The following is a 25,493-nucleotide window of genomic DNA, read 5'->3' on the forward strand; positions in this document are numbered from 1 at the left end:
TCCCCATCACTGTAATGCAGACTTGTGTTATCAAGTTACATCCATGTTACATCATTGGGTAGTAAAACTGACCCAAAATAGAAAGTGAAACAAAATACCTTTTCTGCCAAGAGAAAGGCTAAAGACAAAATTAAATAATGGACTTGTTTTCACAAGATTATTTTGACTAGAGCCTTCCTAATTAGATGGAGATGTTTGTTCAAGAGAAGTAGTAGTACCAAAGAGGAAGGAAGTATAATGTAGTGGAGGTGAAGGCGGGGAAAGGAGTCTAGATTTTCTGCCATCCCCCCACCTCCCCTGGAATACTCTATAATACTAATCTTCAGGGAGCAAGACAGTTTGGAACATGTGGAGATTGTTTCTTTTTTGAGTACACAAATGCTTTATTTGAACAACCCCAAAAGCTAAATTGTTAGTTTTCCTTGATACACAGAATGCTAATTTCATCTTGTGATGAAAAAAAACACCATTTTTGCCTAGGATGTTGTGAAAGACAATTTTTACAAATATTGATTCAGGCCAGCTGTCCTTTATGCCTTCTGTTTTCATGCATGCTTGTACAATTTAGATATATACAAGCAGATTTAAAGCATGTTTCCTGATATTTCACTCCTTCTTCTTTTCAGAAAATCCACCGAGTTTGTGCATATCTCATCAGAGTATGTGCATTATACCATTACTGAAAACATGTACATATTATATCATAAATAATTTCGAGACATACATTGTATCCCATCTCTTTGCATCCCTATCTGTATTACAAGGGGCACCTGGAAGGAGAGCAACCCCATCCTAAAGCACCACTGCCCAGTCCATCATTCATTCCCACTGCTTTTCAGAAGCGTCTGTTGCTATGCAGTGCAAACATCCACACAGGGATGCACTGCTCTGGGAAGCCTTCCTGCTTCTCCTGGCTCAGCACCACCAGCCCACTCTTCCTTATGAGGCTCCGGAGGATGTCCATGTCCCGAGTCACACTGCTGTCAGAGAGATCGAGGATACAGCCCTCACGGGCTACATTGTCCTTCAGTATGATGACTCCATTTTCTTTCAGGCCATCTCGGCACCGGGAAAGAAATGCAAGAAGGTCCTTATCGGTCAGGTGCCCTATAAGGGGGACCAAGTGGATGGGGGAATAGAATGAAATGGTGGAGAAGATGGAAAGTGAGTAGGGAAGAACATGGCTAAGAATCAGGAGACCATTTGTTCACTCATTCATGAGTTATTTAATAGCCTTGTTTAGTTATAGGAGGCTTTGAAAATTTAGGTAAGAGGACACATATCCTCTTAGAGAAGGTCCTGTCCCCTGTCTATAAAATTCATTATCCTATGTAGCCTGTCAATTTCATAGGCTTGAGACAAATTATTGTCTACCCCATGAGTCCCTCCATGTCCCCTGGAGAACCCCTCTATAACCACTTCTTTGTGTGACATACACACATACCCCAAAATCAAATTCATGCTGTCTCATTTCCTGAGGATTTAAATCTAAGAATGTCAAGTTCTGCCAATAAATGGGGATTAACCTTTTTGACTGCACTTTTAAAATTTTTTCAAGTATTTACATTTCTTCGAGGATTTAGGTTGGTCCAAAGGCACTCGCTCCATTTATGTTGGTTCGAGAACCAACGTAAATCCTGGAAGAAACGTAATTTTCTTGTACAGAGAATGTCAGGGGAGAAATCTGGAGGATCAAAGCTTTGTGGGAGTTCACATGACACCTAAGGCTAGCTAAGTGCTTGTAGTACTACAGCTAACTCTTCCCTTGTGCTCTCATTATCTGGCTGAGAAGGGGAGAAGAACCAAGGCAAAACCATGCAGGACTAACCAGAGACCCACTGAATCCAGATGACATCATATCTCCTGAAGGGGGGTGTGAATTCCTGCAGGCTGTAGCAGTGGTAGCTTTCTACTTTGTCACCTTTGATCTGCAGATAGTTCTGGGCTTCAAGGAGGAAGGATTCCATCATATCCACCAGCTCCACACTGTTGAAAACAGGCAATAAGACGTGTTTGCTGACCCTTCCTATCCCGGAGCCGCAGTCCAAGGCACAGTCTGTTCCGGCTCTCCCAGGCCCCTGCAGAAAGGCACCTTGATACTTCAAGTGCAGAGACCCATCCTTGAAACTTGCACACCCTAGTCCTCTTTAAATCAACTTTATTAGGTAAATTTTATGCAATAAAATGTACCATTTTTTTGTGTACAATTTGATGATTTTGGACAAATTTATATAGCCAGGCACCCACTACCACAATCAAGATATACATTCAATTATCTTTTCAAAAAATAATTGAAACATTTCTATTCTGCTTTCTTTCTTTATCCAAATAAAGAATTATAAATAAGATTTAAAAAAAATAATATCTTAGGTTTAAACACTTGGCAATTTTCTCCAAAAAATGAGCCATTGATAGCCCTCTGATGATAAAACCTTAATGACTGTAAATTTGAGACAAATCCACAGCTAAATGGTTCTGCACTATAGATTACTGCCATGTATGCAAAAAAGAACCAAGCAGTAAGAAACTTCCTGAGTTTTAAAATTACTTTAAGGATTCATTCAATGGAAACATTTCAGTTTGGGATAATTGAATTTTATCTTTTCTAAGCTAATTTTGAAGGCTCTGAATTAGCTACTCCTCTTGGGTTGATGGTAAGTTTGGGAACCTGAGCTGACCAATGATAACTGTTCCATTCTCAAGCCAGGATTTTATTTCAAATACAGCCCTGATGGCACACAGCAAGTTCACATGGATAAAGGGTAGTTTCAGCAATGTTTCCTTGTGTCCTTTAATGCTAACCGTTGTTCTCTGGGTTTTTTTGGTACTAGAAACTACATGATTTATTCGGCATGAAACTCTAAAAACGGTTCTTTAAGTAGGTCTGTGCATTAATGAACTGGGGGTGAGGGGATTGGAAGGTGGTGGGGGTAAGGAGAAATCGGCCAAAGCAAACTTTCTCAAACTTGCTTCTGTAAAATTTAAAAACCTTTTCTGATTTATGAAGATTCAGCTGGTCTAAATTATTTGGTCATAATTGGGATGGTTGCTGAAAAGATTTTGTACTAGAAATTACAGTAACAAGATTCTTGAAGTTGCCAATCAAGATCTCAAGGGAAAAGCCTACTCTTGATTTCTCAGGAACTTAGAATAAAAAAAAAAAATTGGCTAAGGATCAAAGGTGAAGCACAAACAGAGGGAAACATCAGAAAAGCAGCTTTCCAGTCACCCAAATGGCCTTCGTTATGCTAGAAAAGTACAATGAAGAACAAAAAGTAAAGGAATTGTAGCATCTTTTCAAATGGAATAATAATAGCCACAATTATTATTTATATATAACAAGCTCTTAGCTATAATAATTATGATAAGAAAACTCGACAATATAGATTACTATCCTCATTTTGGAGATGAGAAAACTCAGATTTCTAATATTACATAGTCAATGGCAGAATTCGAATTTGAATAGGAACTGTCTGAATCCAAAGCCAGTTCTACATTAGGGATGTCACCTCAAGTAATAACTCTGATTCCCTTTGTAGTATCTGTCTAATTCTGTGTTAAAAAGAATTGTAAGACTTCATTTAGACTCAGCAGAAAAGAGATCTATGATTGATTAGTGATGCCTGTCTGGAGCATGAGAAGGACAAGTGGTAGTATATTGCCATGCATTTGCCATTTCTACTTAAACTATGCCGCATGTCACATTCAAATATAATTTAGACTGAACTAATTCAGAAGAAGGCCTAGGCATGAATGCTGTAAAAGAAGCATCTTCTAAGTAAATTTATAATATAAAAAAATCAGCAGTATATGGAGAAATTATTTTAAGTTATTAGCAATGATTTTACTAAAAATGTGTGTGCTTAATAAGAGATTCTCATTTCAAATTTTTCTTACTATTACTTGGCCCTAAAAGCCTCTATTGGTCATGTTGCTCTCGTTAGTGTAGAAAGTGGTTTTAAAAGTAGAATCCTGTAATAATAAAGCACCATGAACTTTATTGGACACCATAGCTGCCTGAAACTGTGACTGTATTGAAATCTGATGCCCTTGAATGAATATGACTAGAACTACATACAATGTGTGATTTCAAAACAAGATGGTCTTTGTTTTCTTTTTCTTTTTCTTTTGAGTTGGAGTCTCCCTCTATGTCTCCCAGCTTGGAGCACAGTGGTGCAATCTCAGCACACTGCAACCTCCCCCTCCCAGGTTCAAGTGATCCTCCTTCCTAAGTATCCAGAGTAGCTCAGATTACAGGTACGCACCATCACGCCCTGCTATTTTTTGTATTTTTAATAGAAACGAGGTTTCACCATGTTGGCCAGGCTGGTCTTGAACTCCTGATCCCAGGTGATCCACCCACCTCAGCCTCCCAAAGTGATGGTATTACAGGTGTGAGCCACTGTGCCCAACTCATTTTGTTATTTTCATTTATTATGCCATGTTCATGAGTTCATATAAACTAGTAAAACACTATTAGGAATTTCAGTTTAGTTTGGATTCTGCCTATGTATTTTGTTTTGAAGAACATTATTTTAGGTTTATCCAGTGGAGTTAAAAACTAAAATGAAAGGGACTTGTGTCACTGTATAAAAACTATAAAATATAACAAATTAGTAGACCCAGAATTTTTAGCTATCCAATCTCTGAGAAATGTCAAATAAATACTGATGACTTTTTATGAATTACTGCTTTCACCCACTAGAAAGCTAAAACAGGAAAGTTATCAACTATAGCATTGACATCATCTTGGTATCATTTGTTTACTTGCTAAAGTAAATACATTTGCAACTAGTTTAAACACCTTTTCCCACTGTCTTGTGTCACTGTGTTGAAAGGAAAGCAAAACTTCAAATTAAACAATCTTTCATTTCACAGTTGACACAGGAATAAGTCATGTCAGATACTCATAGTCCCTAACTCTTTGTATCTTGACCTGAATGCTAATCTAGCAGATTACAGCATGAAGGTCAAGTACCAAAATATTATTCCTTAAAAAGGACTGTGTTTGTACTTAGAAGTCACAGCTTTACAATGAGCCTTGTCTACTAAGAAGGACTCCTTATATTTGTTTCAAAGGAGCAGGCTGCCTCTTTTCCAACATAAATATGCTAGCGCAAGGCTGTTTCCTTTCCCAGGTCTGTGGGCGTGCTTATGGGCTCTGTCTGACTAGCATCCCTGTGGTCAGCTTGGCATTCCACACAGAGTGACAAGACAGCTGGATTACTAACTAAGCTTCTGAAATACTTTGGGATCAAAGTGGGCCTCACCATGAGGCAAGCAGGAGGGATTGCTTTCAGCCAGACTGGAGGAGAGTTGAGGTCTATGGTCCACCAAATAAATTAAATAAATAAATAAATAAATAAAGCAGGGATTTCTCAGCTTCAAATGGAAAAAATATGTTGTGATTAAGAGCAGGAAGTTTGGTGTCAGGCAGACCTGGCTGGGCTTATTCCCCCGTTCTGTCTCTTACCAGCTGTGTAATCTTGACAACTTATTTAACCTCTTCAAACCTCAGTTTCCACAACTGTAAAAACAGAGCTAATAATAGCACTTACCTCCAAGAATTGGCATGAATGAGATAATGCTTCTAAAATGCTTAGCAGATTGACTCTCTCAGAACCAGCATTCAGTGAAACCAGTCAGCAGCACTGATTTAAAAATACTCCAAGTTAACCTAACCTGTAAATATGCATGGTCTTCATCCCTAGACTTCCTAGTCTTTTATGGCTAAAGCTGATGTCCAGACACTTTGGCCAATAGATATCTCATCCTGATCACATTATTTCTACTGTCAGGCTCTGGACAAACACACTGGGTGCTCCAGGAAGATTGGATTTGAAGTGAACTTCACTTCAACACTAGAGATATTGATATTTTGCTACTAATTCAGGTGATGACCTAAACCCATAGCCTAATGTTTGTGTTTCTTTTATCAGCATAAAATGGGCTTCAAATTTCAAACCAATGACTTTGTAATGTATTGGAATAAGACCTGTTACCAACTAGAACTTTGCATCCTTAATATAACTAACAGCAGCTTTATATTGGGGGTTAAGTCTTTTCTAACAACTAAATGAAGTTCCTTAAAATACAATGAATGCATTATATGAAAGCCTGTTATTAGTAGTAATAGCAATAAATTAGATTTACTGAGTACTAATTTTGTGCACTAAAACAGGTATCTGACATATATTATCTTGTTTGATCTCCACATTATCCTGTGAAGTAGCTTCTATTGTTGTGCCCTTGTCATAAGTGAGAAAACTGACACTTGGTGCATTTAAGTAACAAGCTCAAAGTTGCTTATACATTAAGCAGAAGAATGGAGATGGCCTTAAAGCCCAAAATTTTGACCCCTACAATATACTGTTTGTCTTCATATCATATGAAAGTAAGGAAGTAGGGGTTGACTCAATGCAAGACTACAAAAGGACAACATTCTTTCAAGGTAAAATCAAAACTATATACAAAATAGTATAAAAAGATTCTACTTTCATTGTTTTTAAACTGAACATACTCATGTATTTGCTTCCTACGTCTCATTTTTATCATAGGAAATCAATAAGTCAATCCAAGATCCCAAAGGGCATGATCTCTCATCAATCATTTGAGTATCAAATGTTTATGAGACTCTAAAAGAGATGTCTTCTTTATTCCCAAATTTTATATCAACACTGCTAATTCACCTTCCTCTGAAGCATGTAAGATTAGTTGGCAATAGGAGGGTGAAATGTCAAGTGGCATAAACCAGTGATACAATATTTATCATATCATAAATAGTTCATCCTTTCTGAACATCTTAAAACTGGATTTCAGGCTGAACTCTTGGCTGAGCCATATGGCTTAGTCGTGACTTAAGTAACAACACAGAGGAATGTGAGCTTAATGTTTGCAAGGACTTTGCCTTCTCATCAAGCTGTAGTTGAATAACTCACCCCAACAAATTTCCTAAGAAATTTCTGAGATGCCTGGATGTCTGGGCTGGATAATTCAATGAAATTTCCCATCATACCCTCTTCTGTGGCTGGTACTTCCTGGTAGAAAAGTTTAGCTCTGGCATAGAACTGCATCTCACCATTGATGACTTGGCTTGTTAAAGCATACAATTTCACTGCAAATGAAACATTATTAATAGTTATTAATATTTATAAGATTAAAAAGCTTAGCCTTATGCATTGCATTTCCTTTTAAAAAGCCTATGAATCTGTGCTGTGGATAAAAGAGCACTGATTTGAAGTCAAAGATTTGGGTTTGAATTTTGGCTCTTTGGCTTACATGCTATGTAATGCTGGGAAAACTTCCTAACTCCTCTGATCTTCAGAGATTACATCTATAAATGACAATCATGTAGCATTTTCATGATTTAATAACTATAGTTTAATAAACCCATGACTATATCACTGTATTAAATATTTTAACAGTGTTAGCTACAATAAGATAAAGAATGTCGTCAATTTTGTGGTAAGTTTTATCTCTGAGCTCCAAATGTTTTCTGAGAAATTTCTCATTAAGCTTATAATAAAGTTTAATGAAAAAATTACTTCTAATCATAAGGTACGGGTAACTGTTTTTATATCTTTTTCAAGCAACACATATCCAAATATGTCTTCATACCAATATTATGGAAATGTCCTTGAACTCTACATTGTGAAAATAAATTTGTAACAAGAGACATAATATTATTGTGCAGCCACTCTGTACTAGGTAGTATGCCAGGCACATTCACATATAGTTTGTCATTTCATTATTTTCAAAAATGTATGAGAAAAATATGTGTTCCAACTTCTGAAGAATAAAATAAATGAGAGTACATGTAAGTGTGTTTTCCAAACCAAAATTCACCCATGCAGATATAAAATATTTTCATCAGAAGACATTCATAATGAAATGATAAGCAGTAGATTAAAGGATGAAACTTCCAGTTCCCAGATTGTAGGCTGAGTACATGCATTTGTCTTCTCTCCCTCCCAATATTCCCTGAGAATTCTCTTAAAACACTAAACCCATAATAGTGAAGAAAATGAGAGGGCATTACTGATGGATTCATGATTCCAATAAATTTCTGGAAAACAAAAAGCAGATGGAACAAAGCTAAAGAATTTGCAGACCAAAATATTCACAAGAGGAAATTACATTCCAGACTTAGAATCAACAGGAAGGCAAGTGTAAGAATGAGAATGAAAGCCAAAAAAAAGCATTAATCAAAACTCTGTCTAGAGAACAACCACGTGAAAAGACAAGTGCACCCTCCTACAGCAGACAGCACAGCTGTAATCCTAGAAGAGGAAAATGTGTTTGTTGTCTTAAAAAATAATAAATAGATAAATCGCCTAGGAAGAGCTGGACCAGTTAGCATTAAAATTTTAGAACGCTACTCATTTTCACGTATAGAAGACTCCAAGTGCTATCACTCACTCCCACTCATCAGAGTCTGGTAAAATCTACCTGCACCTGTAGGGCTTCTTGTCTTTCTCTCTATTTAGGGGACAAGTACAAAACAAAGGAAACCTTATCAATTGCCTAGAATCATTTACCTTGTTTTTTATTCTTAAATGTGGTTAAACAATGATCTGCAAACACGTGAGAATAAAGTAGCATCCTGAAAAACAAAGATTCAGATAAATATAATTGAACGCAAAACAAAAATAGTTCCAGAAATAGATGAGAATTTAAGGCAAAATAAAACAAAAAACTCACATTATCTTTGAAGAAACATGAGAACAAGCACATCCATAAATTAAATATAAGATCTGAGAAGATGATAATTAAAAGAACAATAAAGAATTCTTAGAAATTGAAGTTTTGATAACCAAAAATTTTTAAATATAAAGTTGAAGAAATTTCCAGAACATAAAAAGACAGATTTGCAAAACAGAATTAAGAAGACTAGACTTAGACTTACATAAGCAATTCAGAAAGCCCAACGTCAAGCTAATTAGAATTCTAGAAAACTAATAAAATGAAGGGAAGAAAATCATTAAAGAAAGTAATAGAAGAAAATTCCCTGGAGCTGAAAGCGATTGTAAGATCCAACAAAGTGCTGAGCTGCATAAGCCACATTTAAGCACATCTTTAAGAAATTTCAAAACAGAAAGAGTAATAAGAAGATCTAAAAGTCATTTAGAGGAGAAAGAGTGGTTGACCTTCAAATAGGGTTGTGAGATTTAGGGAAAAAAATAGGACACACAGATTTGAACATCAGACAAATAATAATTTATTAGTATAAGTATGCCTGAAATAGTACACATTCCAGTGTAAAAACTTACACTAAAAATTATTTGATGATTATGTTAAAATTAGCTGGCATCATGTATTTTATTTGGCAACTCTATGTTCATAAGACTAGAATCAGGCTTATATCACAGATCTCATCAGAAACACTGGAAAACAATGACACAGTGCCACCAATATTCAGAGATCAAATTTTTTGAAATGAAAATTAATACCTAGTCAAATTGTCAAAGAATATTTACCTCCTATAGATTCATTCTTCAGAAGATTCTTGAAGCTATATTCCAGCCCAATGAGGGTTACAATCAAAAGAAGATGCACGATGAAAGATGATGTAATTAACCAGGAATCCAAGGAAAAGAAATCCCAAAATGACAGATATGTATCAAATCTGGAAAGAAATCGGTTTATATTACAAGACAAAGCATAGGCTTCAAAAATAATATATTTAAGTAGAATGAGCTAGATCCATGGCAATAGAGTAGGCAAGAAGCAAGGAGATATTATAAATATTCTAAGGAAGACATATTTGTAATCTAAACCACCAAAAATAAAAGATAATTGAAAGCTCCAAGAAAAATATACAGTGGTTAAAAAATGTTATGATCAGGGCATGAAGCAAGCCAAAATATGGCATAAATTTGAGTATAAAAAAATCAAAAAGAAAAATACTTATTTCACCTTAAGAACATTTTTCTTCAAATAATCCTAAGACTAAGACATGGGACAGTGTTCAGAATCAAACAATTACGTAGTTCAAAATTTGATTCTAAAAGTTAAACATATAAAAATCACCATTTATGTTACTATGACTATGTTCCATCTGTGGAGTTACATGGACATTTTCCAACTTGGAGACACTGGAGCCAATGTTTGTACCCTGAATCACCATGAGTTTGCTGAAAGGGATAACAAGAACAAGAATAAGTTTCCATGTAGTACATCATTTTCCAGAGACCAGCAGTATTATTTATATCCTTCATACATATTAAATCTTATACATAGATTTTAAAATACAAATATTTTCAAAGTTTTAATAAATACATAGAAGCTTTTTTGCCATTTTATACACAAATTAGCTACTAATTGAGAACATATAACATTAAAAGGATGGTCCTTATGTTCAAAAACATTGAGAACCATGGACCTACACCAATCTCCCTTCCCTAGCACTTGGTAAAGTGTTGTGTACACAGCAAGTGGCTTAATAAGTGTTTATAAATTCAACAGAGATGATAAAAATCAGACATCACCAATAATATGACTGTTCCAAATTCTGGATGTCTCAGAAAATCAGGCTAGGAAATCACAGCTCACAGAGGCTGCCCAGGGTTAGATGCTGCTCTGAGATCATTGGCAAGCCATAGCCCAGGGCTCCCTTGATCCAACCAAAGCAGCAAAGCAGCCACACTCATCATCACCTGCTTAAGTCAACTGGTTGGTGCAGTCTATTAAAACCCTTCATCTAGAAATAGGAATGGCCCATTATGCCAGCAACATTTAGACCACAAGTGAATGCCAATCTCAGCAGGCATCAGACTCAATAGGTGGGCTTTTATGGTTATGGGCTTGAGTTCTCATTTTCACCTAATTGACAGCAGCATTTCACTAAAAAAAGATATATGAGGTGTCATGTTCAGCCCCAGGTTCTCCCCTCCTGATAGCTTCTGCAATTGTGCATATTGACTCAGATAAGTTAATCAGTCACCAGCACATGGCTTTTTACTATAGAAATATATTGCAATTGTGCGTAATGACTCAGATAATCAGTCACCAGCACATGGCTTTTTACTATAGAAATATATATACTGGCTAATTAAAAAATTGCAATGTCTCTGTGAAATTTGGGGTAGTTCAAGACAAAAACTAGACACTATTTGTTTTTTATTTAATGTAGTATTTATTGCTTGACCTACATTTTGAGTTCAATTCCCAAGAACCTTCTAACTGGTTACTTGTAGTGAAAAGAAAAATAGAGTACAAGTTCATTTACTCTGAAGGAGAATAAAGATGAAATTTCAGGAAAAGGTTAATATCCAAGAGAGTTTACATTGAAAGACAATTTATTCATAATTCAGTTGTTAAGCCCTAATACAACATTCAGGAAATAAACATAAAGCTCAATCTCTCTCATGGAGATTACAACCTAGCACAGGGGAGTTAAGTCATATGGCTGCATGCTCAAAGAATAGTACAAAAAAATGGCTTTGGCATGCAGCAGATGCCTGCAAGTAGCAGCAAGAAGACTCCAAAAGACCTTAACCATGAAGGATACTTTTGATTTGGGTTAGCAAAAACAAAAATCAGCAGGAAAGAAATGTCACATGGTGTGAATTATCTGGATAAAACTCAGAATTTTCAGATGCCTCCCTTGAGAATATCTTTTGCAGGTAACAAAATAATTTTGTTGCTTAAGGTCTCAACTTCTGACTCTAAGATGCAAAGAAGTAAATTTACTTTGAGGAAATGTGCTATTTGATGACTTTTTCTGTCTTTCGATATAAAAATTTTGAGAAAAACAGAATGCTCACTCAGAATCTTAATCTAGACCTGAAAGGAAATATTGATCCAGTGTCAGAGATAGGGACAACTCAAGGCAATATCATTCAAGTTGGCAATAAAATGAAGACTTTCTGACAAACAGGAATTTTTGTTGATAGCTACGTGCTTATTTCTGCTGAATATCCTCTTTCCTTTCTTCTTTTTTTAAATGGTTGAATATAGCTATTTTAAAATGCCTATTTATTCCAGCTGTTGGACCTGTTTGTCAATTAAAAATTGATCTAAAATTCTCCAGAAGATATGTACGTTACGTTTAGACAGTAATTTTGAAATTATTTGAGTCTGATAATATTTGATCAAGTTAGGCCTTTGTAACGGGGAAAAAAAAAAAAAAAACCCAGTTAGTAGATGCCCCCATGAAGTGTAAGACCTTCTATAAAAGAGATTTGCAGGTGAGCCCTTCTCGATTTAGCCATTAAAGAAGTAACAGTAAAACAGGAAAAAAAGAAGAAAGAGAGGAGAGAAGGAAGGGAAGGAAGAAAGAAAAGGAAAAAGAGGGAGGAAGGAAAAAGTTGGAGTAAGATATCCCAGATTTGTTTGCCAGCTCTGACACTAATTTGTTTTATGAGCTTGAAGAGGTTACATAACTTGTGTGAGCCTCAACTTCTTCCTTATAAAGAGGTAATGATACCTGTGTTAGGCTTTTCTTGTGTTACTATAAAAAAACACCTGAGACTGAGTAATTTATATATATAAAAAAAAGAAGTGTTTAATTGGCTTATGGCTCTGCAGACTGTACAAGAAGCATGGCTCTGGCATCTCCTAAGATTCTGGGAGGTCTTAGGGAGTTTTTACTCATGGCAGAAAGTGAAGCCAGAGCAGGCATGTCACATGGCAGAGCAGGAGCAAGGGAAGGGTAGGGTTTTTAAACAGCCAGATCTCATAAGAACTCACAAGGAGGACAGCACCAAGCCATGAGGAATCTGTCCCTATGGCCCAAACACCTCCCACCAGGCCCCACTTACAACATTGGGGATTATTTTCTTTTTTGATTTTTTTAAGACAGAGTCTTGCTCTTGTCACCCAGGCTGGAGTGCAATGGCATGATCTTGGCTCACTGCAACCTCCACCTACTGGGTTCGAGTGATTCTCCTGCCTCAGTCTCCGGAGTAGCTAGGATTACAGGTGCCCACCACCACGCCCAGCTAATTTTTGTATTTTTAGTAGAGATCGGGTTTTGTCATGTTGGCCAGGCTGGTTTCAAACTCTTGACCTCAGATGATCCACCCACCTCAGCTTCCCAAAGTGCTGGGATAACAGGCATGAGCCACTGCACCCAGCCTGGGGATTATATTTTAACATGAGATTTGGGTGGGACAAATATCCAAACCATGTTATTCTGCCCTGGGCCTCCAAATCTCATGTCCTTCTCACATTTCAGATTTGCTTCTCAGTAGTGTCCCAAAGTCTTAACTCATTCCAGCAGTAACTCAGAAGTCACAAGTCTCATCTGGAGATGAGTACCTTCACCTACAACCCCATAAAATCAAAACAAGTCATTTACTGCCAAGATACAATGGGGATACAGATATTGGGTAAACATTCCCATTCCAAAAGGGAGAAATAGGTCAAAGGAAAGGGATTAAAGGTTCTTCACAAGCTTGAACCCCAGCCAGCAGGGCAGTCATTAAATCTGAAGTCTCCAAAATAATCCTTCACTCCATGCCCCACATTTTGGGCACACTGATATGAGATGTGGGCTCCCAAGGTCTTGGGCAGCTCCCCTCCTGGGCTATTTCATACTGAGGTTGTAAGCTGCTGGTGGGTCTGCCATTCTCAGGTCTGGAGACAGTTGGCTCCCTTCTGACAGCTCCGCTAGGTAGTGCCCTAATGGGGAATCTGTGTGGGACTTTCAACCCCACATTGCTCTTCCACATTAGTAAAGGTTATGTCAGTGTGGGGGCTCCGCTTTTGCAACAGGCCTCTTCTTGGATGCCCAGGACTGCCCATATATCCTCTGAAATCTAGAGGCTTGGCAGCCTCTGCCACTCTTGCACTTTGTACGCCCACAGGCTTAACACTATGTGGAAGCCACAAGGCTCACAACTTCTGTCTTTCAGAGCAGACACCTCAGCTTCATCTGGGCTCCTTTGAGCCGCAGCCGGAGCTGGAGTGGGATGTGGAGAACAGTGTTTTGAGGCTACACAGGTAGCAGGGCCCTGGGCCTGGTCCCCTGAAACCATTCAGTTTTCCTATGCTTCTGGGTCTGTGATAGGAGAGGCTGCTTCTTAGATCTCTGAAATGCCTTCCAGACCTGTTCCCCATTATCTTGGCTATTAGCACCTGCCTCACTTGTCATGCCAATCTCTCTAGTGAGAGGTTGTTTCACAACCTGCTTGGATTCTTCCTTGGCAAAAGCTTTCTTTGCCACATGGCTATGCTGCAAAATTTCAACTTTTATGCTATGCTTCCCCTTTAAATATGACTTCCAAGTTTAAGTCATTTCTTTGCTTCCAAATCTTGGTTAAGCTGTTAGAAGCAGCCAGGCTGCATCTTGTATGTTTTGCTGCTTAGAAATTTATTCCACCACATATGCTAATTCATCACTCTTAAGTTCAACCTTCCAGAGATCCCTAGGATATGGATACAATGCAACTAACCTCTTTGCTAAAGCATAACAAGGGTGACTTCTACTCCAGTTCCCAGGAAGTTTCTTATTTCCATCTGAGATCTCAGCAACCCAGCCTTCACTGTTTCATGTCACTATCAGCATTTTGGTCACAATGATGTAAAAACTCTAAGAAGTTCTAAATTTTTCTTTATCATATTGTCTTCTTCTGAGCCCTCCAAATTCTTCCAGCCTCTCCCCATTACCCAGTTCCAAAGTCACTTCCACATTTTCAGGTATCAGATGCTTCCATATTTCAGGCATTTGAGGATCAATGCTCTACTCATCAGTACCAGTTGTCTGTGTTAGGCCATTCTCACATTGTTTTAAAGAAATACCTGAGACTAGGTAATTTATAAAACAAAGAGGTTTAATTGGCTAATAGTTCTGCAGGCTGTACAGGAAGCATGGCACTGGCATCTGCTCAGCTTCTGAGGAGGCCTTAGAGAACTTTTACTCATATCTAAAAGTGAAGCAGGAACAAGCACATCACATGGCAAGAGTGGGAGTAAAAGGTGGGGTTAAGTACCGCACAATTTTAAACAGTCAGCTCTCAGGAGAACTCATTATTGTAAGGACAGCACCAAGGCATGAGGGATCCATCTTCATGACCCAAACACTTCCTACCTGGCCCCACCTCCAACACTGGGGATTACCTTTCAACATGAGATTTGGGTGGGACAGATATCTCAAATATATCAGAACCTATCACACAAGGTTGATGGGATTATTAAATGAGATAATGCGCGTGAAAACACCTAGTATGGTGCTTAACCTAGAGTAGAAGCTCAAATGCTTCCCCTACCCTCCTCATTCTATTTTTCACCCACAGTGGGTGGGGAGAGGTGGGAATTTATCAGTGTTTCTGGTGAAATCCAAGGTTTAAATGTTCCAGGATGCTAGAAAGCTGTTACTCCCAAGTCTCTGAATTGTGCAGAGAAACCCTCTAGGTTTTATTTGTTCCCTGTAGGCTTTAAGTGTCTGGTGTTTCTTATCTCTAAAATAGGGCATTGCCTATTCTAAAAGTTGTATGGGGCTTTTTTATTTTCTACTGAGGGCTAGTTTAGTGTTTCCTGACTTCTAAATTAGGGAAGGACAACCTACTTTCTCAAATTCAGCAAGAGTTCTATCCCCTACCTACATGCTAAGTGTCTTCCTAATTCTCTATACTTTCTTGACCTCTCTTTCTGACCTACTATCAAATCTGAGAAGGCCAGAAGTCAAGTGGAGATACTGAAGACAGATTTTTCATGATGAGATTTGACTCAGCAGTCCCCATGCTTCCTTTGCACCTCTGTAGAATTTCATAGTGGTCTCTATCATTCTGTTACCACATTTTTAAAAAGTCTTTGTGTAGGTCTCTCTCCTACACTAAACTCTTGAGGATGAGGCTGTATCTTATTTTTTTGTAACCCTAGCACTTAACATTATGCTAACTTTATGATGGGCCTTCTTTGAATGTTCATGGAATAAAAGCTGGCTTTTTGGTTTGACTAATATATGATTTCAACAAAGAGCTGAACGGTTATAGGGATTAACTGACATAAGCGCACATAAATCACACCTTTGGTATCATTTATGAAATTCCTGTCCTCCCAATTAGGCATACTCAAATAATTAAAAAATAGTAACTATCATTGATCAAACAAGTTACATGTCATACATATGCAAAACATTTATATCAAACTGAATATGTAAGATAAACATTATATATCCATTCTACAGAAGAAGAAACCAAAGCATTAAGAGATTAACTAAACTGCCCAAGGCTAAGCAGCTAGAAAGTCATATATCTGGGACTTGAACCCAGGTCCATTTAACTAGAAAACCTATAGATCATCCATTTCATACTCTGTACCTAAAAATATATCTGCTAAATTAAAAGGAAAATTATATTTTCTTCATTGCTTGAAAGAGGAAAAAATGGTCTTACAGCATTTGTATTGCACAGGTAACGATAAACATTTGAAAATGTATCACTGTGCAATGAGTTGTGCCGCAGTGCTTATCAAAGGAACGAAATAAATTTTTGAAATACCAATAGCTGCATGGTAAGTTTTATTCTGGAAGTTCCAAGTGCTTTATAGGAAATGTTGTTATTAACTCTGGCTTTTAACTTTGATGGCAAAGGGGTAGCTAAACAATCTACATCTTTGCCATCAAAGTTAAAAGCCAGAGTTAATTTCCTCCTCAGAGACTGATTCTTCTGAAAAGAGATCAGTGCAAGGAAGGATACCTCCTGTGTGCCAGGCATTATACTAGGTACTTTCGTGTCATCTCTTCACATTTTCTCTCTTAATCTTAACAATGATTCTATAAGACTAGAATTATAATCATCATTTTATAGATGAGTAAGAGAATCTGAGAGACTCTGTAACTTAGTATCACATGGAAAAGAAACACTATAACCAGGTCCTAGCATGTGCCTGTTTAAATGCAAAGCTCCTGGTCTTTCTGTTAATTCACATGGAACCACTGTTCTACACATGAAGTTGGGCTAAGGCTTTAACAATGTCTGAGAGTAGTAGACTTTGCTCAATAATATAATTAATGAATATCCGTTGACTTCTATGTGTTCAGAAATGTGGATAGCACTAGAAGAATCGCTGAGTGTTAACTTATCCCTCAATGATTGTTACTAAACATGGAGATGTTATCACAACATCTCCAGTTGGGCCCTTTGAGCACTGGTATACACACTGGAGATTTATATTAACTTCTTTTCCTGTTCTGTTTCCTATTGGCTCACGAATAGCCACTTTTGGGAAATTTGTTCACACCAAGTTTCTAACAGAAATTTGGTTGGTGTAACTAAATTATATAAACCTACTTATTGGCCTGCCTGTCTTGATTATCTCAATAGAAAGCCAATGTTCTTCATAGGCTATGTTTGTTCTCTATTCCTGTCAAATCATAAAATATGGTAAAACTTATATTGCTGCCCACATTAGTTAAGTTTTCATTTACATTGTATTATGCAGTGCTTAAAAAAAGATCACGGAGTTAGATCACATGGGTTCTAATCCTGCTACTCAGCTCACCACCATAGGATCTTCGGCAAGTTACTTAACTCCCCTGGGTATCAATTATTGAAATATAATATGGGAAAAATAACAGCACATTGAATAGGGATGTTATGAAAATGAACTGAGATAATATACGCAAAATACTGAGAACAATGGGGGGCTTGTTCTTCTTTCTGAAGATCTGTTAAGTTCAACAGCATAGCTAAGTCTTCCACTGGAGATTTTTAGTATACATGTCTTTGCTATTCCATGAATCTCTGAAGCTTGCCAGGGATGTTTCAGCAGATTTCCCCATGAATGAATGCCACCACATAGTGTGCTGGAGTGAGACTGGCTGCCTAATGTAGGCAGTTGGAGAGAGGAAGGAAGGAAGGAAAGAAGGAATCAAAGAGTCTGGTTAGCCACCGTTCTTTCCATATAATTACCCCAAACAACAAACTCTCTGTGCAGACCCTACAGGAGAAGTTCCCTAACCTTTTTGAAAGAAGGGCTTTATTTTCATTTCTATGAAGTCTTGCAATCATCAAGAGTAGAGGAAGCTGACTCTAAAACACCTCAACAGAGCTGGAGAGGAAGCATCTCTTCTGGCTAAGTTTTATTTTGAGACTGAAAAACATAATTAATACTGCAGCCTGAAAACTCTCATACTTTAAATTACGGTTACTGTCTTTGGTAGTGCCTGTCATGGAGAAAGCTACATGTTGACTTTAAGAGGCCTGGCTCAGCGGAAGGAAATAAAGAAACTAATATTTACTGAGGAGAATGACTTTTACATATATACCTGCATTTAATCCTTCAAACAACTCTGCTATAGTTTTAAGAACAATTATACTCAGAGGCTTCAGTAACTTGCAGAGGTTAGTTTTCTAGTAGTAGCAGTGCAAAAATTTGAACTCAGAACTTTGCTCATCTGCAATTAATTATTAGTAAGAAGCCATTTAATTCATTTAACAAATATTTATTGAGTCTTTCCTATGTTCTAGGAACCACGATAAATGCTAAATAGATACAGAAGAGGGAAAGATAGGTGAGTCTCTATTCTCATGGAAATGAGAATCTAATAGGTGAACTAATACATGCAAATGCATTCCATAAATATAAGTTATAACCTCCTGGGGAAAAAAAACAAAGTTTAAATGAGTGAATCAAGGATTAAGGGAAACTTTCTAATTGAATAAAAGTTGGACTGGCAGATAAGACTTACATGCAGATTCATTTCTGAACATTCGGCTTCTGCCATTAGAGGAAAAAACTATAAAAATCTAAGTATTCACAGAACTGACAGCTTGATTTCCCTGCACCCTTAGTTTAAAAGGATTACACAGTTATTTGTAGATTTGCATCCATTATCACATTATAAAATCCTGAAGAATGGAATCCTTTCTAATGCAGAGTATTTTGACAACAATGAAATTCCATAAATGTCTCTTACATTGAATATGACTGAACTGATAAAAAATAAGAACTGTCTGGTATTTCTATCTCTAAAATACAACATTTTTCCCTGTGGCAGAAACATTTGCTAGTGATCAGATATATTTGTGCTCCCTTCATATTGCCCAACATTCTTGTAGTTCTGGTCAATGAATTCTAAACAGATGTAATAGATGTCCCTTGGGGCTGAAGCATTTAAGAGTTAGTAGACAAAACTTTGGCTGCTCTCTTTCCTTGCCTAGTGACTACTGATGTTCCAGCTGGAAAAGCCTCTATCATCCTGCATCCCTGAAGGCCTATGTGGAATATAATCTCCCCTCTACCTCCAATAATGCATGTTGAAAATGATAGGAAGAAAAAAATAATTTTTATTGTTCAGCTACCAAGATTCCAAGGTTAATTTGTTACTGCAGCATATCCCAGTCCATACTGACTAACATAGCCCTCAATTTCTAATCATCAAAGAGGTACTGTGAATGAGGCTAGCTCTGTGACTCTCAGGGGAAACTGATTCTGGTCAAATCATCAGGGTCAGAGCAAATAAGCAATGCGCATTTACGGAAAGCTGCAAATAAGTAAAATGAAGGCAATGTTGGCTTCGAATAGAGTAATGGTTTTCAAACTGTGTTTATGGAACCCCGCAGGTATTATAGAAGTGCCTCAGGAGACACTGGTAAGTCTAAGAGAACAGACCAAGAAAGGGGCCCTGCCCCCAATTCTATGCAGAAAAGTTTCACTTTTTCCTGTATTTTACATTGGGCTTCCATGGAATATTTTGTCAAAAACTTTGCCTTTTGATAATATGTTTTTTAAAGGTTGAAAATTATTGATAAACCATTAGCATATTTATAAAGAAGAAAAACACAAAATCAAGATGATTTTATTGGATAAAAAAAGGGATTGAGGCCAAATATAAATTATAGTCCACTGTGCCAAATTAATTTTCATTTGCTTTTCAGAAGAGACTATTGTATTTAACTTTTTAATTCATCTTCAGCTGCTTTCAAAGGTGACTTCTTTTTCTCTCTAGTAAATATTTTTAAAGTTTGGCAGTCATCTGCCTGTTAATGACTCTCTTCTTAGCCATTGTAATTGATATCTTTCTCCCATCTAATAAAACCAAGGCTACCAAGCTGCTCTTATTGAGGTATGGCCTGAAGAGTGTCTCCAGAAAAGCAATGCGCTGGTAGTATATAAAGTGACTAGAACATCATCACCTTCCACATAAATCACTCTTTTTTTTTTCCTTTTGGACGTAGATGAGATGTATTATATGTCCTAAAAGAATTACTCATGGGCAGTATGGTCTACCAGAAAAAGCCCTGGACTTTGTCTTTACTTTGGTATTACTATATGTAGATTAAATATCATCATCTCTAAATTTTATTTCCCTCATTTGAAAAAGTAAGATGGAAGGAAGAAGGAGGGAAGGTAGACAGAAAAAAAATAAAGATAACTTACCCTATCTATTCTATAGTATGACTGTGAGAAACAAATTAAGTCATAGATGAAAAAAAGTTTTATAAGAAAGTTATGTAAATATGAGATGAAGGTATTTGCATGTTTAGAATTAAAGATTCCTCATAAATGGATTTACAAAAAGAGGTTTCAGGCTGCTAACATTCAGTTGCCTGAATGCAATACAAAGAATTATGTAGCTGCTTCCACCGCTGGAAACCCTGACCACATCAAGTACACAATGGGGCTTTCAGACGACCTTAAAAAAACAGACTAGGCTGATACACAGCCTTCTTGCTTTCATTGGGGGAAAACATAAATCAAAGGGAGAAGGGTACTTTACTCTTTAATGGTAAGTTATTTCCTCTTCAGTGCTATTTAGGGTGCCCTGAAGTAACTGCTTTTACAGAGGCTGAGAAAAGTAGAGTAGGCAAACCAGATAAGCTTTTTATTGCTCTATTGTCTAATTCTCTGAAAACTAGAGGAAATTATAAAAATGGAGACAGACTATTTTTCTCTTAATATTCAAAAACCAAGCTAAAATCTTCTTTTAGGCTCTCTGACGATTCTTGTGATTCAAGAAGACCAAAGAGGATTGTAAGTGTGTACACAAGCACACACACAAAAACACACACACATACCCAAGCACATTTTGATCTATTATTATTATTATTATTATTCAATCTTTCTTTTTAACTCTTATTCAATACATTCATGCGTTAATACTCTCATCTTTGAGTTATCAAGTTTGCACAATTAGAATTTTTTGTAACTATTAAACATGTCTGAGTTTTTATAAGCCTGATACTCAGGCAACGCACACCCGGAGAAGCAAATCATGGTGCCTGAGGGTGCATGGAAATCCCAAAATAAAGTTCTGATTCTATATTAGGCACTTAATCTTTGTATTCTCCATGAAAGAATTCCATTGAAACATTTCAGCCCAGTGACGTTGGTTGTGGAGCTTTTATCTGAAAAGTGTCCTTGTTTTAAATTCTTCTCTAGAAGCCCCATGACCTCACACAATCCCTTCAGTCATTTCTCGTTTCTTATCTAGTAGCTCCGACTCACTTACCCAGGGGAATTTTTTCCAGCAGGTAGAGATAGCTCTGAAAGAAGTCCTTGCGAATGGCTTTGTGAAGGATAAAAGACATGCTATGTCGGCAAAGTTCATCGTCGGTCTTCTGCCAGCGGGATCTAAAGGCAAAATGGGCTCCCAGGTGGGCCATGACAAAGGGGATAATAATGATTCCTACAGAGAAAGGAAGCTTGCCTTGCTGTTTCTTTGAATTAGCCTTCTCTTCCTAAATGAACTTGAGACTGTCATTTTAAACCGGTCCCCTGTCCATCTATATCAGGACAGGCTGTTATGGGGTGAGGGGAGGAGGGGCAGCACACAGAGGGAGGGAGGTCAGGCTCTTGGCACATCTTCCCATCTGATTGCTTGGGCGACACCACTCCAAGCCAGCAGGTGCTAAGTAAAGATGAAAACAGGCTGAGAGAGATCCTGCTTCATCCAGGAAAAAGCATGCCTCTCTCCTTTAGCCGCCACTTCAAACAGGCAAGAGCACAGCCTGTTAACACCCTGAATATTTGCCTTAATTTGATTTCTAAATTGGAATAGCCTAATTTCCATTTCAAAGAGTTGTGAATATTTTGCAGGAGATCTTGTTCCCTGATTTCCATCACTCCTGCTAGAACACTGAATCCTCAAGTTACGAGGACCCTTCAAAGCCATATAAGCCACCCGCGCTCCTTTCATCAGTACAATTTCTCCCAAATCATTTTAGATATGTATATGTGGTTTCATATTTTGAAGGATCTTCAAGAGAGGCAATTATTTGAAAGCTTGTTTTGATGTTAAATATCCTTCTCTGTCAGCAAACTCTTCCATTTAGCTTGCTGTAAACAACTATTCATGTAAGCCTGTTTCTTCCTCCCTGCCTACTATGGATATGATTTCTTACTCTTAAGTACATTTGTTTTCTGCACTGGGTATCTTCTGATTGTCCCTCCAGATCTACTCTTCACTCTTCACACATTACTATGTGTTCCCAGGAGGCTGTCCTACATCAGTAGACTCCATTGCCCTCTGGCTGCCAGTTGGCTTTAGCCAATGGATAGTGCCAGGAGGAGACTGGAGGAAAATGAAGTCAAGGTATTTATTTCCTTGACACCTTCTCTTTGGAGATGCCATAAGCTGACCATATCCTTTAACAGAAGGTCATACATCTGACAAAGGTCTTCTCATACAAATATATTCTTCCAATTGTGTTCATTTCTCCTTCACGTGACTGCTTGAGGCCCAGAGGAAGTGATGGGACAGGTGACAAGCCCGATTCCTTGTAATTTTCTTTTCTTTTCTTTTTCTTTTTTTTTTATTTGAGTCAGAGTTTTGCTCTGTTGTCAGGCTGGAGTACAGTGGTGTGATCTCAGCTCACTGCAACCTCCACCTTCCGGGTTCAAATGATTCTCCTTCCTCAGCCTCCCGAGTAGCTGGGACTACAGACACGCACTACCAAACCCAGCTAATTTTTGTATTTTTAGTAGAAAAGGGGTTTCACCATGTTGGCCACGATGGTCTCAATCTTTTGACCTCATGATGCGCCCACCTTGGCCTCTCAGTGTTGGGATTACAGGCGTGAGCCACTGCGCCCGGTGCATTGTAATTTTCTTGTACTTGCCCACATATTTGTAAACAGTCCCTTTATTAAACCAGTTCAAATTCCCAATTTGTGAATTCCATCTGTTCCCTACAGGGACCTTGATTACTGTTTCGCTCCCCTAATGTTCCTAACAGGAAAATATGTAAGATCTCAATTACACTATTAGCCCTATGCCATGTGCACCCACAGACCTCCTGCCCATCCATATACACATGCTAATATACACAAATGCACACATTACGGTAGGCAGCTTCTAAGGTGACCCCTGTCTTAGTCTGCTCTAACGTATTACCACAGACTATGTGGCTTAAACAACAAACATTTATTTCTCACAGTTCTGGAAGGTTTAAAGTCAAAGATCAAGGTGCTGGCTGATCCCGTATCTAGTGAGGGCCCTCTGTCTGGTTTGCAGATTGCCCTCTTCACATTGTGTGCTCACATGGCAGACAGTGAAATCAAGCTCTTGTGTTTTTTCTTATAATAGCACTAATCCCCTTCATAAGGGCTCCATCCTCATGACCTAATTATCTCCCAAAGGCATCCATCTCCAAATCCCAACACATTAGGGCTCAGAATTTCAACATCAAAATTTTGAGGGAACACAAACATTCAGTCCACAGCAGTCCATAGGAATCCCCACCTTCTTTCTGCCTGGTAGTCACCTCTTCCTGTAATCCTCTTTCTTTGAGTATAGGCTGGACTTAAGGACTCACCTCTAAAGAATAAAATACGGTGAAAGTGATGGGATGTCACTTCTAAGAAGAGGTTATTAAAAGATTGTCTTGGGTGTCTTCTTTCTCTCTCTTGCTTGTTTGCCCTGTGGGAAGACTGCTGCCTGTTGTGAGTGGCCATGTGGAGAGGCCCACATGTCAAGGAACTGAAGTGCTAAGTCAAACAGCCCAGGAGAAACTGAAATCCACTAACAACCGTGTAAGTCAGCTTGGAAGCAAATCCTTCCCCAATTAACGGTTTGACTGCTACTTGATGAGAGACCCTAAGCCAGTTATGTCACACCCAGGTTGCTAACCCACAGAAATGTGTTTATTCTTTTAAGCAACTAAATTTGGGGATAATTTGTTAAAATGCCACAATATATAATGAATTCATACATTGTCCATGAATTCTTTTTATTGAGACAGGGTCTCGCTCTGTCACCCAGGCTGGAGTGCAGGGGTGTGATCATGGCTCACTGCAGCATCAACCACCCAAGTCTCAAGCAATTCTCCCACCTCATTCTCCAGCGTAGCTAAGACTATGGGCATGCACCAGCACATTGGGGTATTTTTTTGTTTGTTTGTTTGTTTCTTTTGTAGAGACAGGGTCTGGTTATGTTGTCCAGGCTTGTTGCAAACCCCTAGCCTCAAGCAATCTTCCCATCTCAGCCTTCCAATGTGCTGGAATTACAGGCATCAGCCACTAAGCCCAGCCAGAATTTTTTGGAGATGGAGAATGTAGCCATAATCTTTTTTAAAGTTTTATTTGTGTGTCAATATTTTACTGAGAGAGGAAGTAAAGATTCCATTTATTTGACTCTGATTTATTTTTCTTCATCTTCTTGTGCTTCTGTTTTGCCATTTTCTCCCTCCCCAGATAAAGGGACAGCCATTCAATTTTGATGGGATTGTCCCCATCCCTGGCTTCAGTAATTGTCCAGATCGTAGTTCAAGTTATCCATTTTGCCCCCACCACCATTTGTGGTACACAGATGGGTATATCATCCATGCCTGAGCCAGTCAGTACATAATGTTACCCTGGTTCCAGTTTTCATCTGGGAGTGGGCGCATTATCTAAGTCTGTTTTTGTTGATGCCAGCTTGAGTTGGGTTTTCTGTATTAGCAACATGGAGTTTTGTCTAATGCAAATACCGTCCTGAATCACTTTTGCTCAATAAATTCTCATGAAGATAAAGATAGAGTAGATGACATCAAACAGGCCAAAGAAACTTCTAGTGAGATTATTTCATGATATTAAAAAGGAAGGGTCTTACCTGGAATTAAGCAGATATAACTGAGTTAGAAATTCATTGTCACCACTTATATATGGGGTTATCTCAACTAACTAATTTCTTAGTCTCCCTGAGCCTCACTTTCCTCTTCTTTAATATAAAAATGTTGATAATCGTATATGCCTTACTTGATTATTGTGAGGATGAGATGAAATAATCCATGTAAAATACCACCATGCCTAACACACAGTACATGTTCAGTTAGTCATTATCATCAGCTAGCTATTATCATTATAATCTTTGGAGTAAGCTAATGATAAGTTATAGCTTATGATGTTTATCTAGTTTTTCTTGTATTGTATACAAGCAATTTTAACACATATCCAGATTCTTAACCCCATTTCAGTGATGTTTTGATGACTCCTCCTATGCTGAAAAGGTCAGGATGTTTGGTGCTGGGAGACAGAATGGCAATCACTGGCTTAAGACACTCAGTATTGCTTAGCTGGCAATTGATATTAGCAAGTCTCTCAGTTTTTACAGAACTGATTTTCTTCCAC

The 25,493-nt window shown here is 37.8% G+C and overlaps 1 protein-coding gene and 1 long non-coding RNA gene across 10 annotated transcripts in view; one reads left to right on the top strand and one right to left on the bottom strand.

Annotated features, from left to right (window-relative positions):
* LOC116560157 overlaps positions 1-8,204 on the top strand; it is a 325,176-nt gene extending 316,972 nt beyond the window's left edge. For 6 of the 9 annotated variants that reach the window (XR_004272822.1, XR_004272831.1, XR_004272824.1 and 3 more), the window contains 3 exons: positions 1,055-2,165; positions 5,799-5,893; positions 6,558-8,204. This is a non-coding gene — a long non-coding RNA (uncharacterized LOC116560157). The remainder of the gene's footprint in view (positions 1-1,054; positions 2,166-5,798; positions 5,894-6,557) is intronic. The other 3 variants (XR_004272823.1, XR_004272827.1, XR_004272826.1) reach the window with 3 other exon arrangements.
* On the bottom strand, positions 638-21,854 carry METTL11B (methyltransferase like 11B). The gene is made up of 4 exons (XM_032291409.1): positions 21,398-21,854; positions 6,939-7,114; positions 1,829-2,078; positions 638-1,107 (listed from the first exon to the last, which is right to left on the bottom strand). Exons 1-4 carry the CDS (start codon positions 21,549-21,551, stop codon positions 836-838), a joined length of 852 nt encoding a protein of 283 aa, XP_032147300.1. The 5' UTR covers positions 21,552-21,854; the 3' UTR covers positions 638-835.
* Between the last annotated feature and the right edge of the window lie 3,639 nt (positions 21,855-25,493).

This window comes from Sapajus apella, unplaced genomic scaffold, assembly GCF_009761245.1.
Source record: "Sapajus apella isolate SASKATOON/1434 unplaced genomic scaffold, GSC_monkey_1.0 scaffold25, whole genome shotgun sequence".
In the NCBI taxonomy this organism is placed as follows: Eukaryota; Metazoa; Chordata; class Mammalia; order Primates; family Cebidae; genus Sapajus; species Sapajus apella.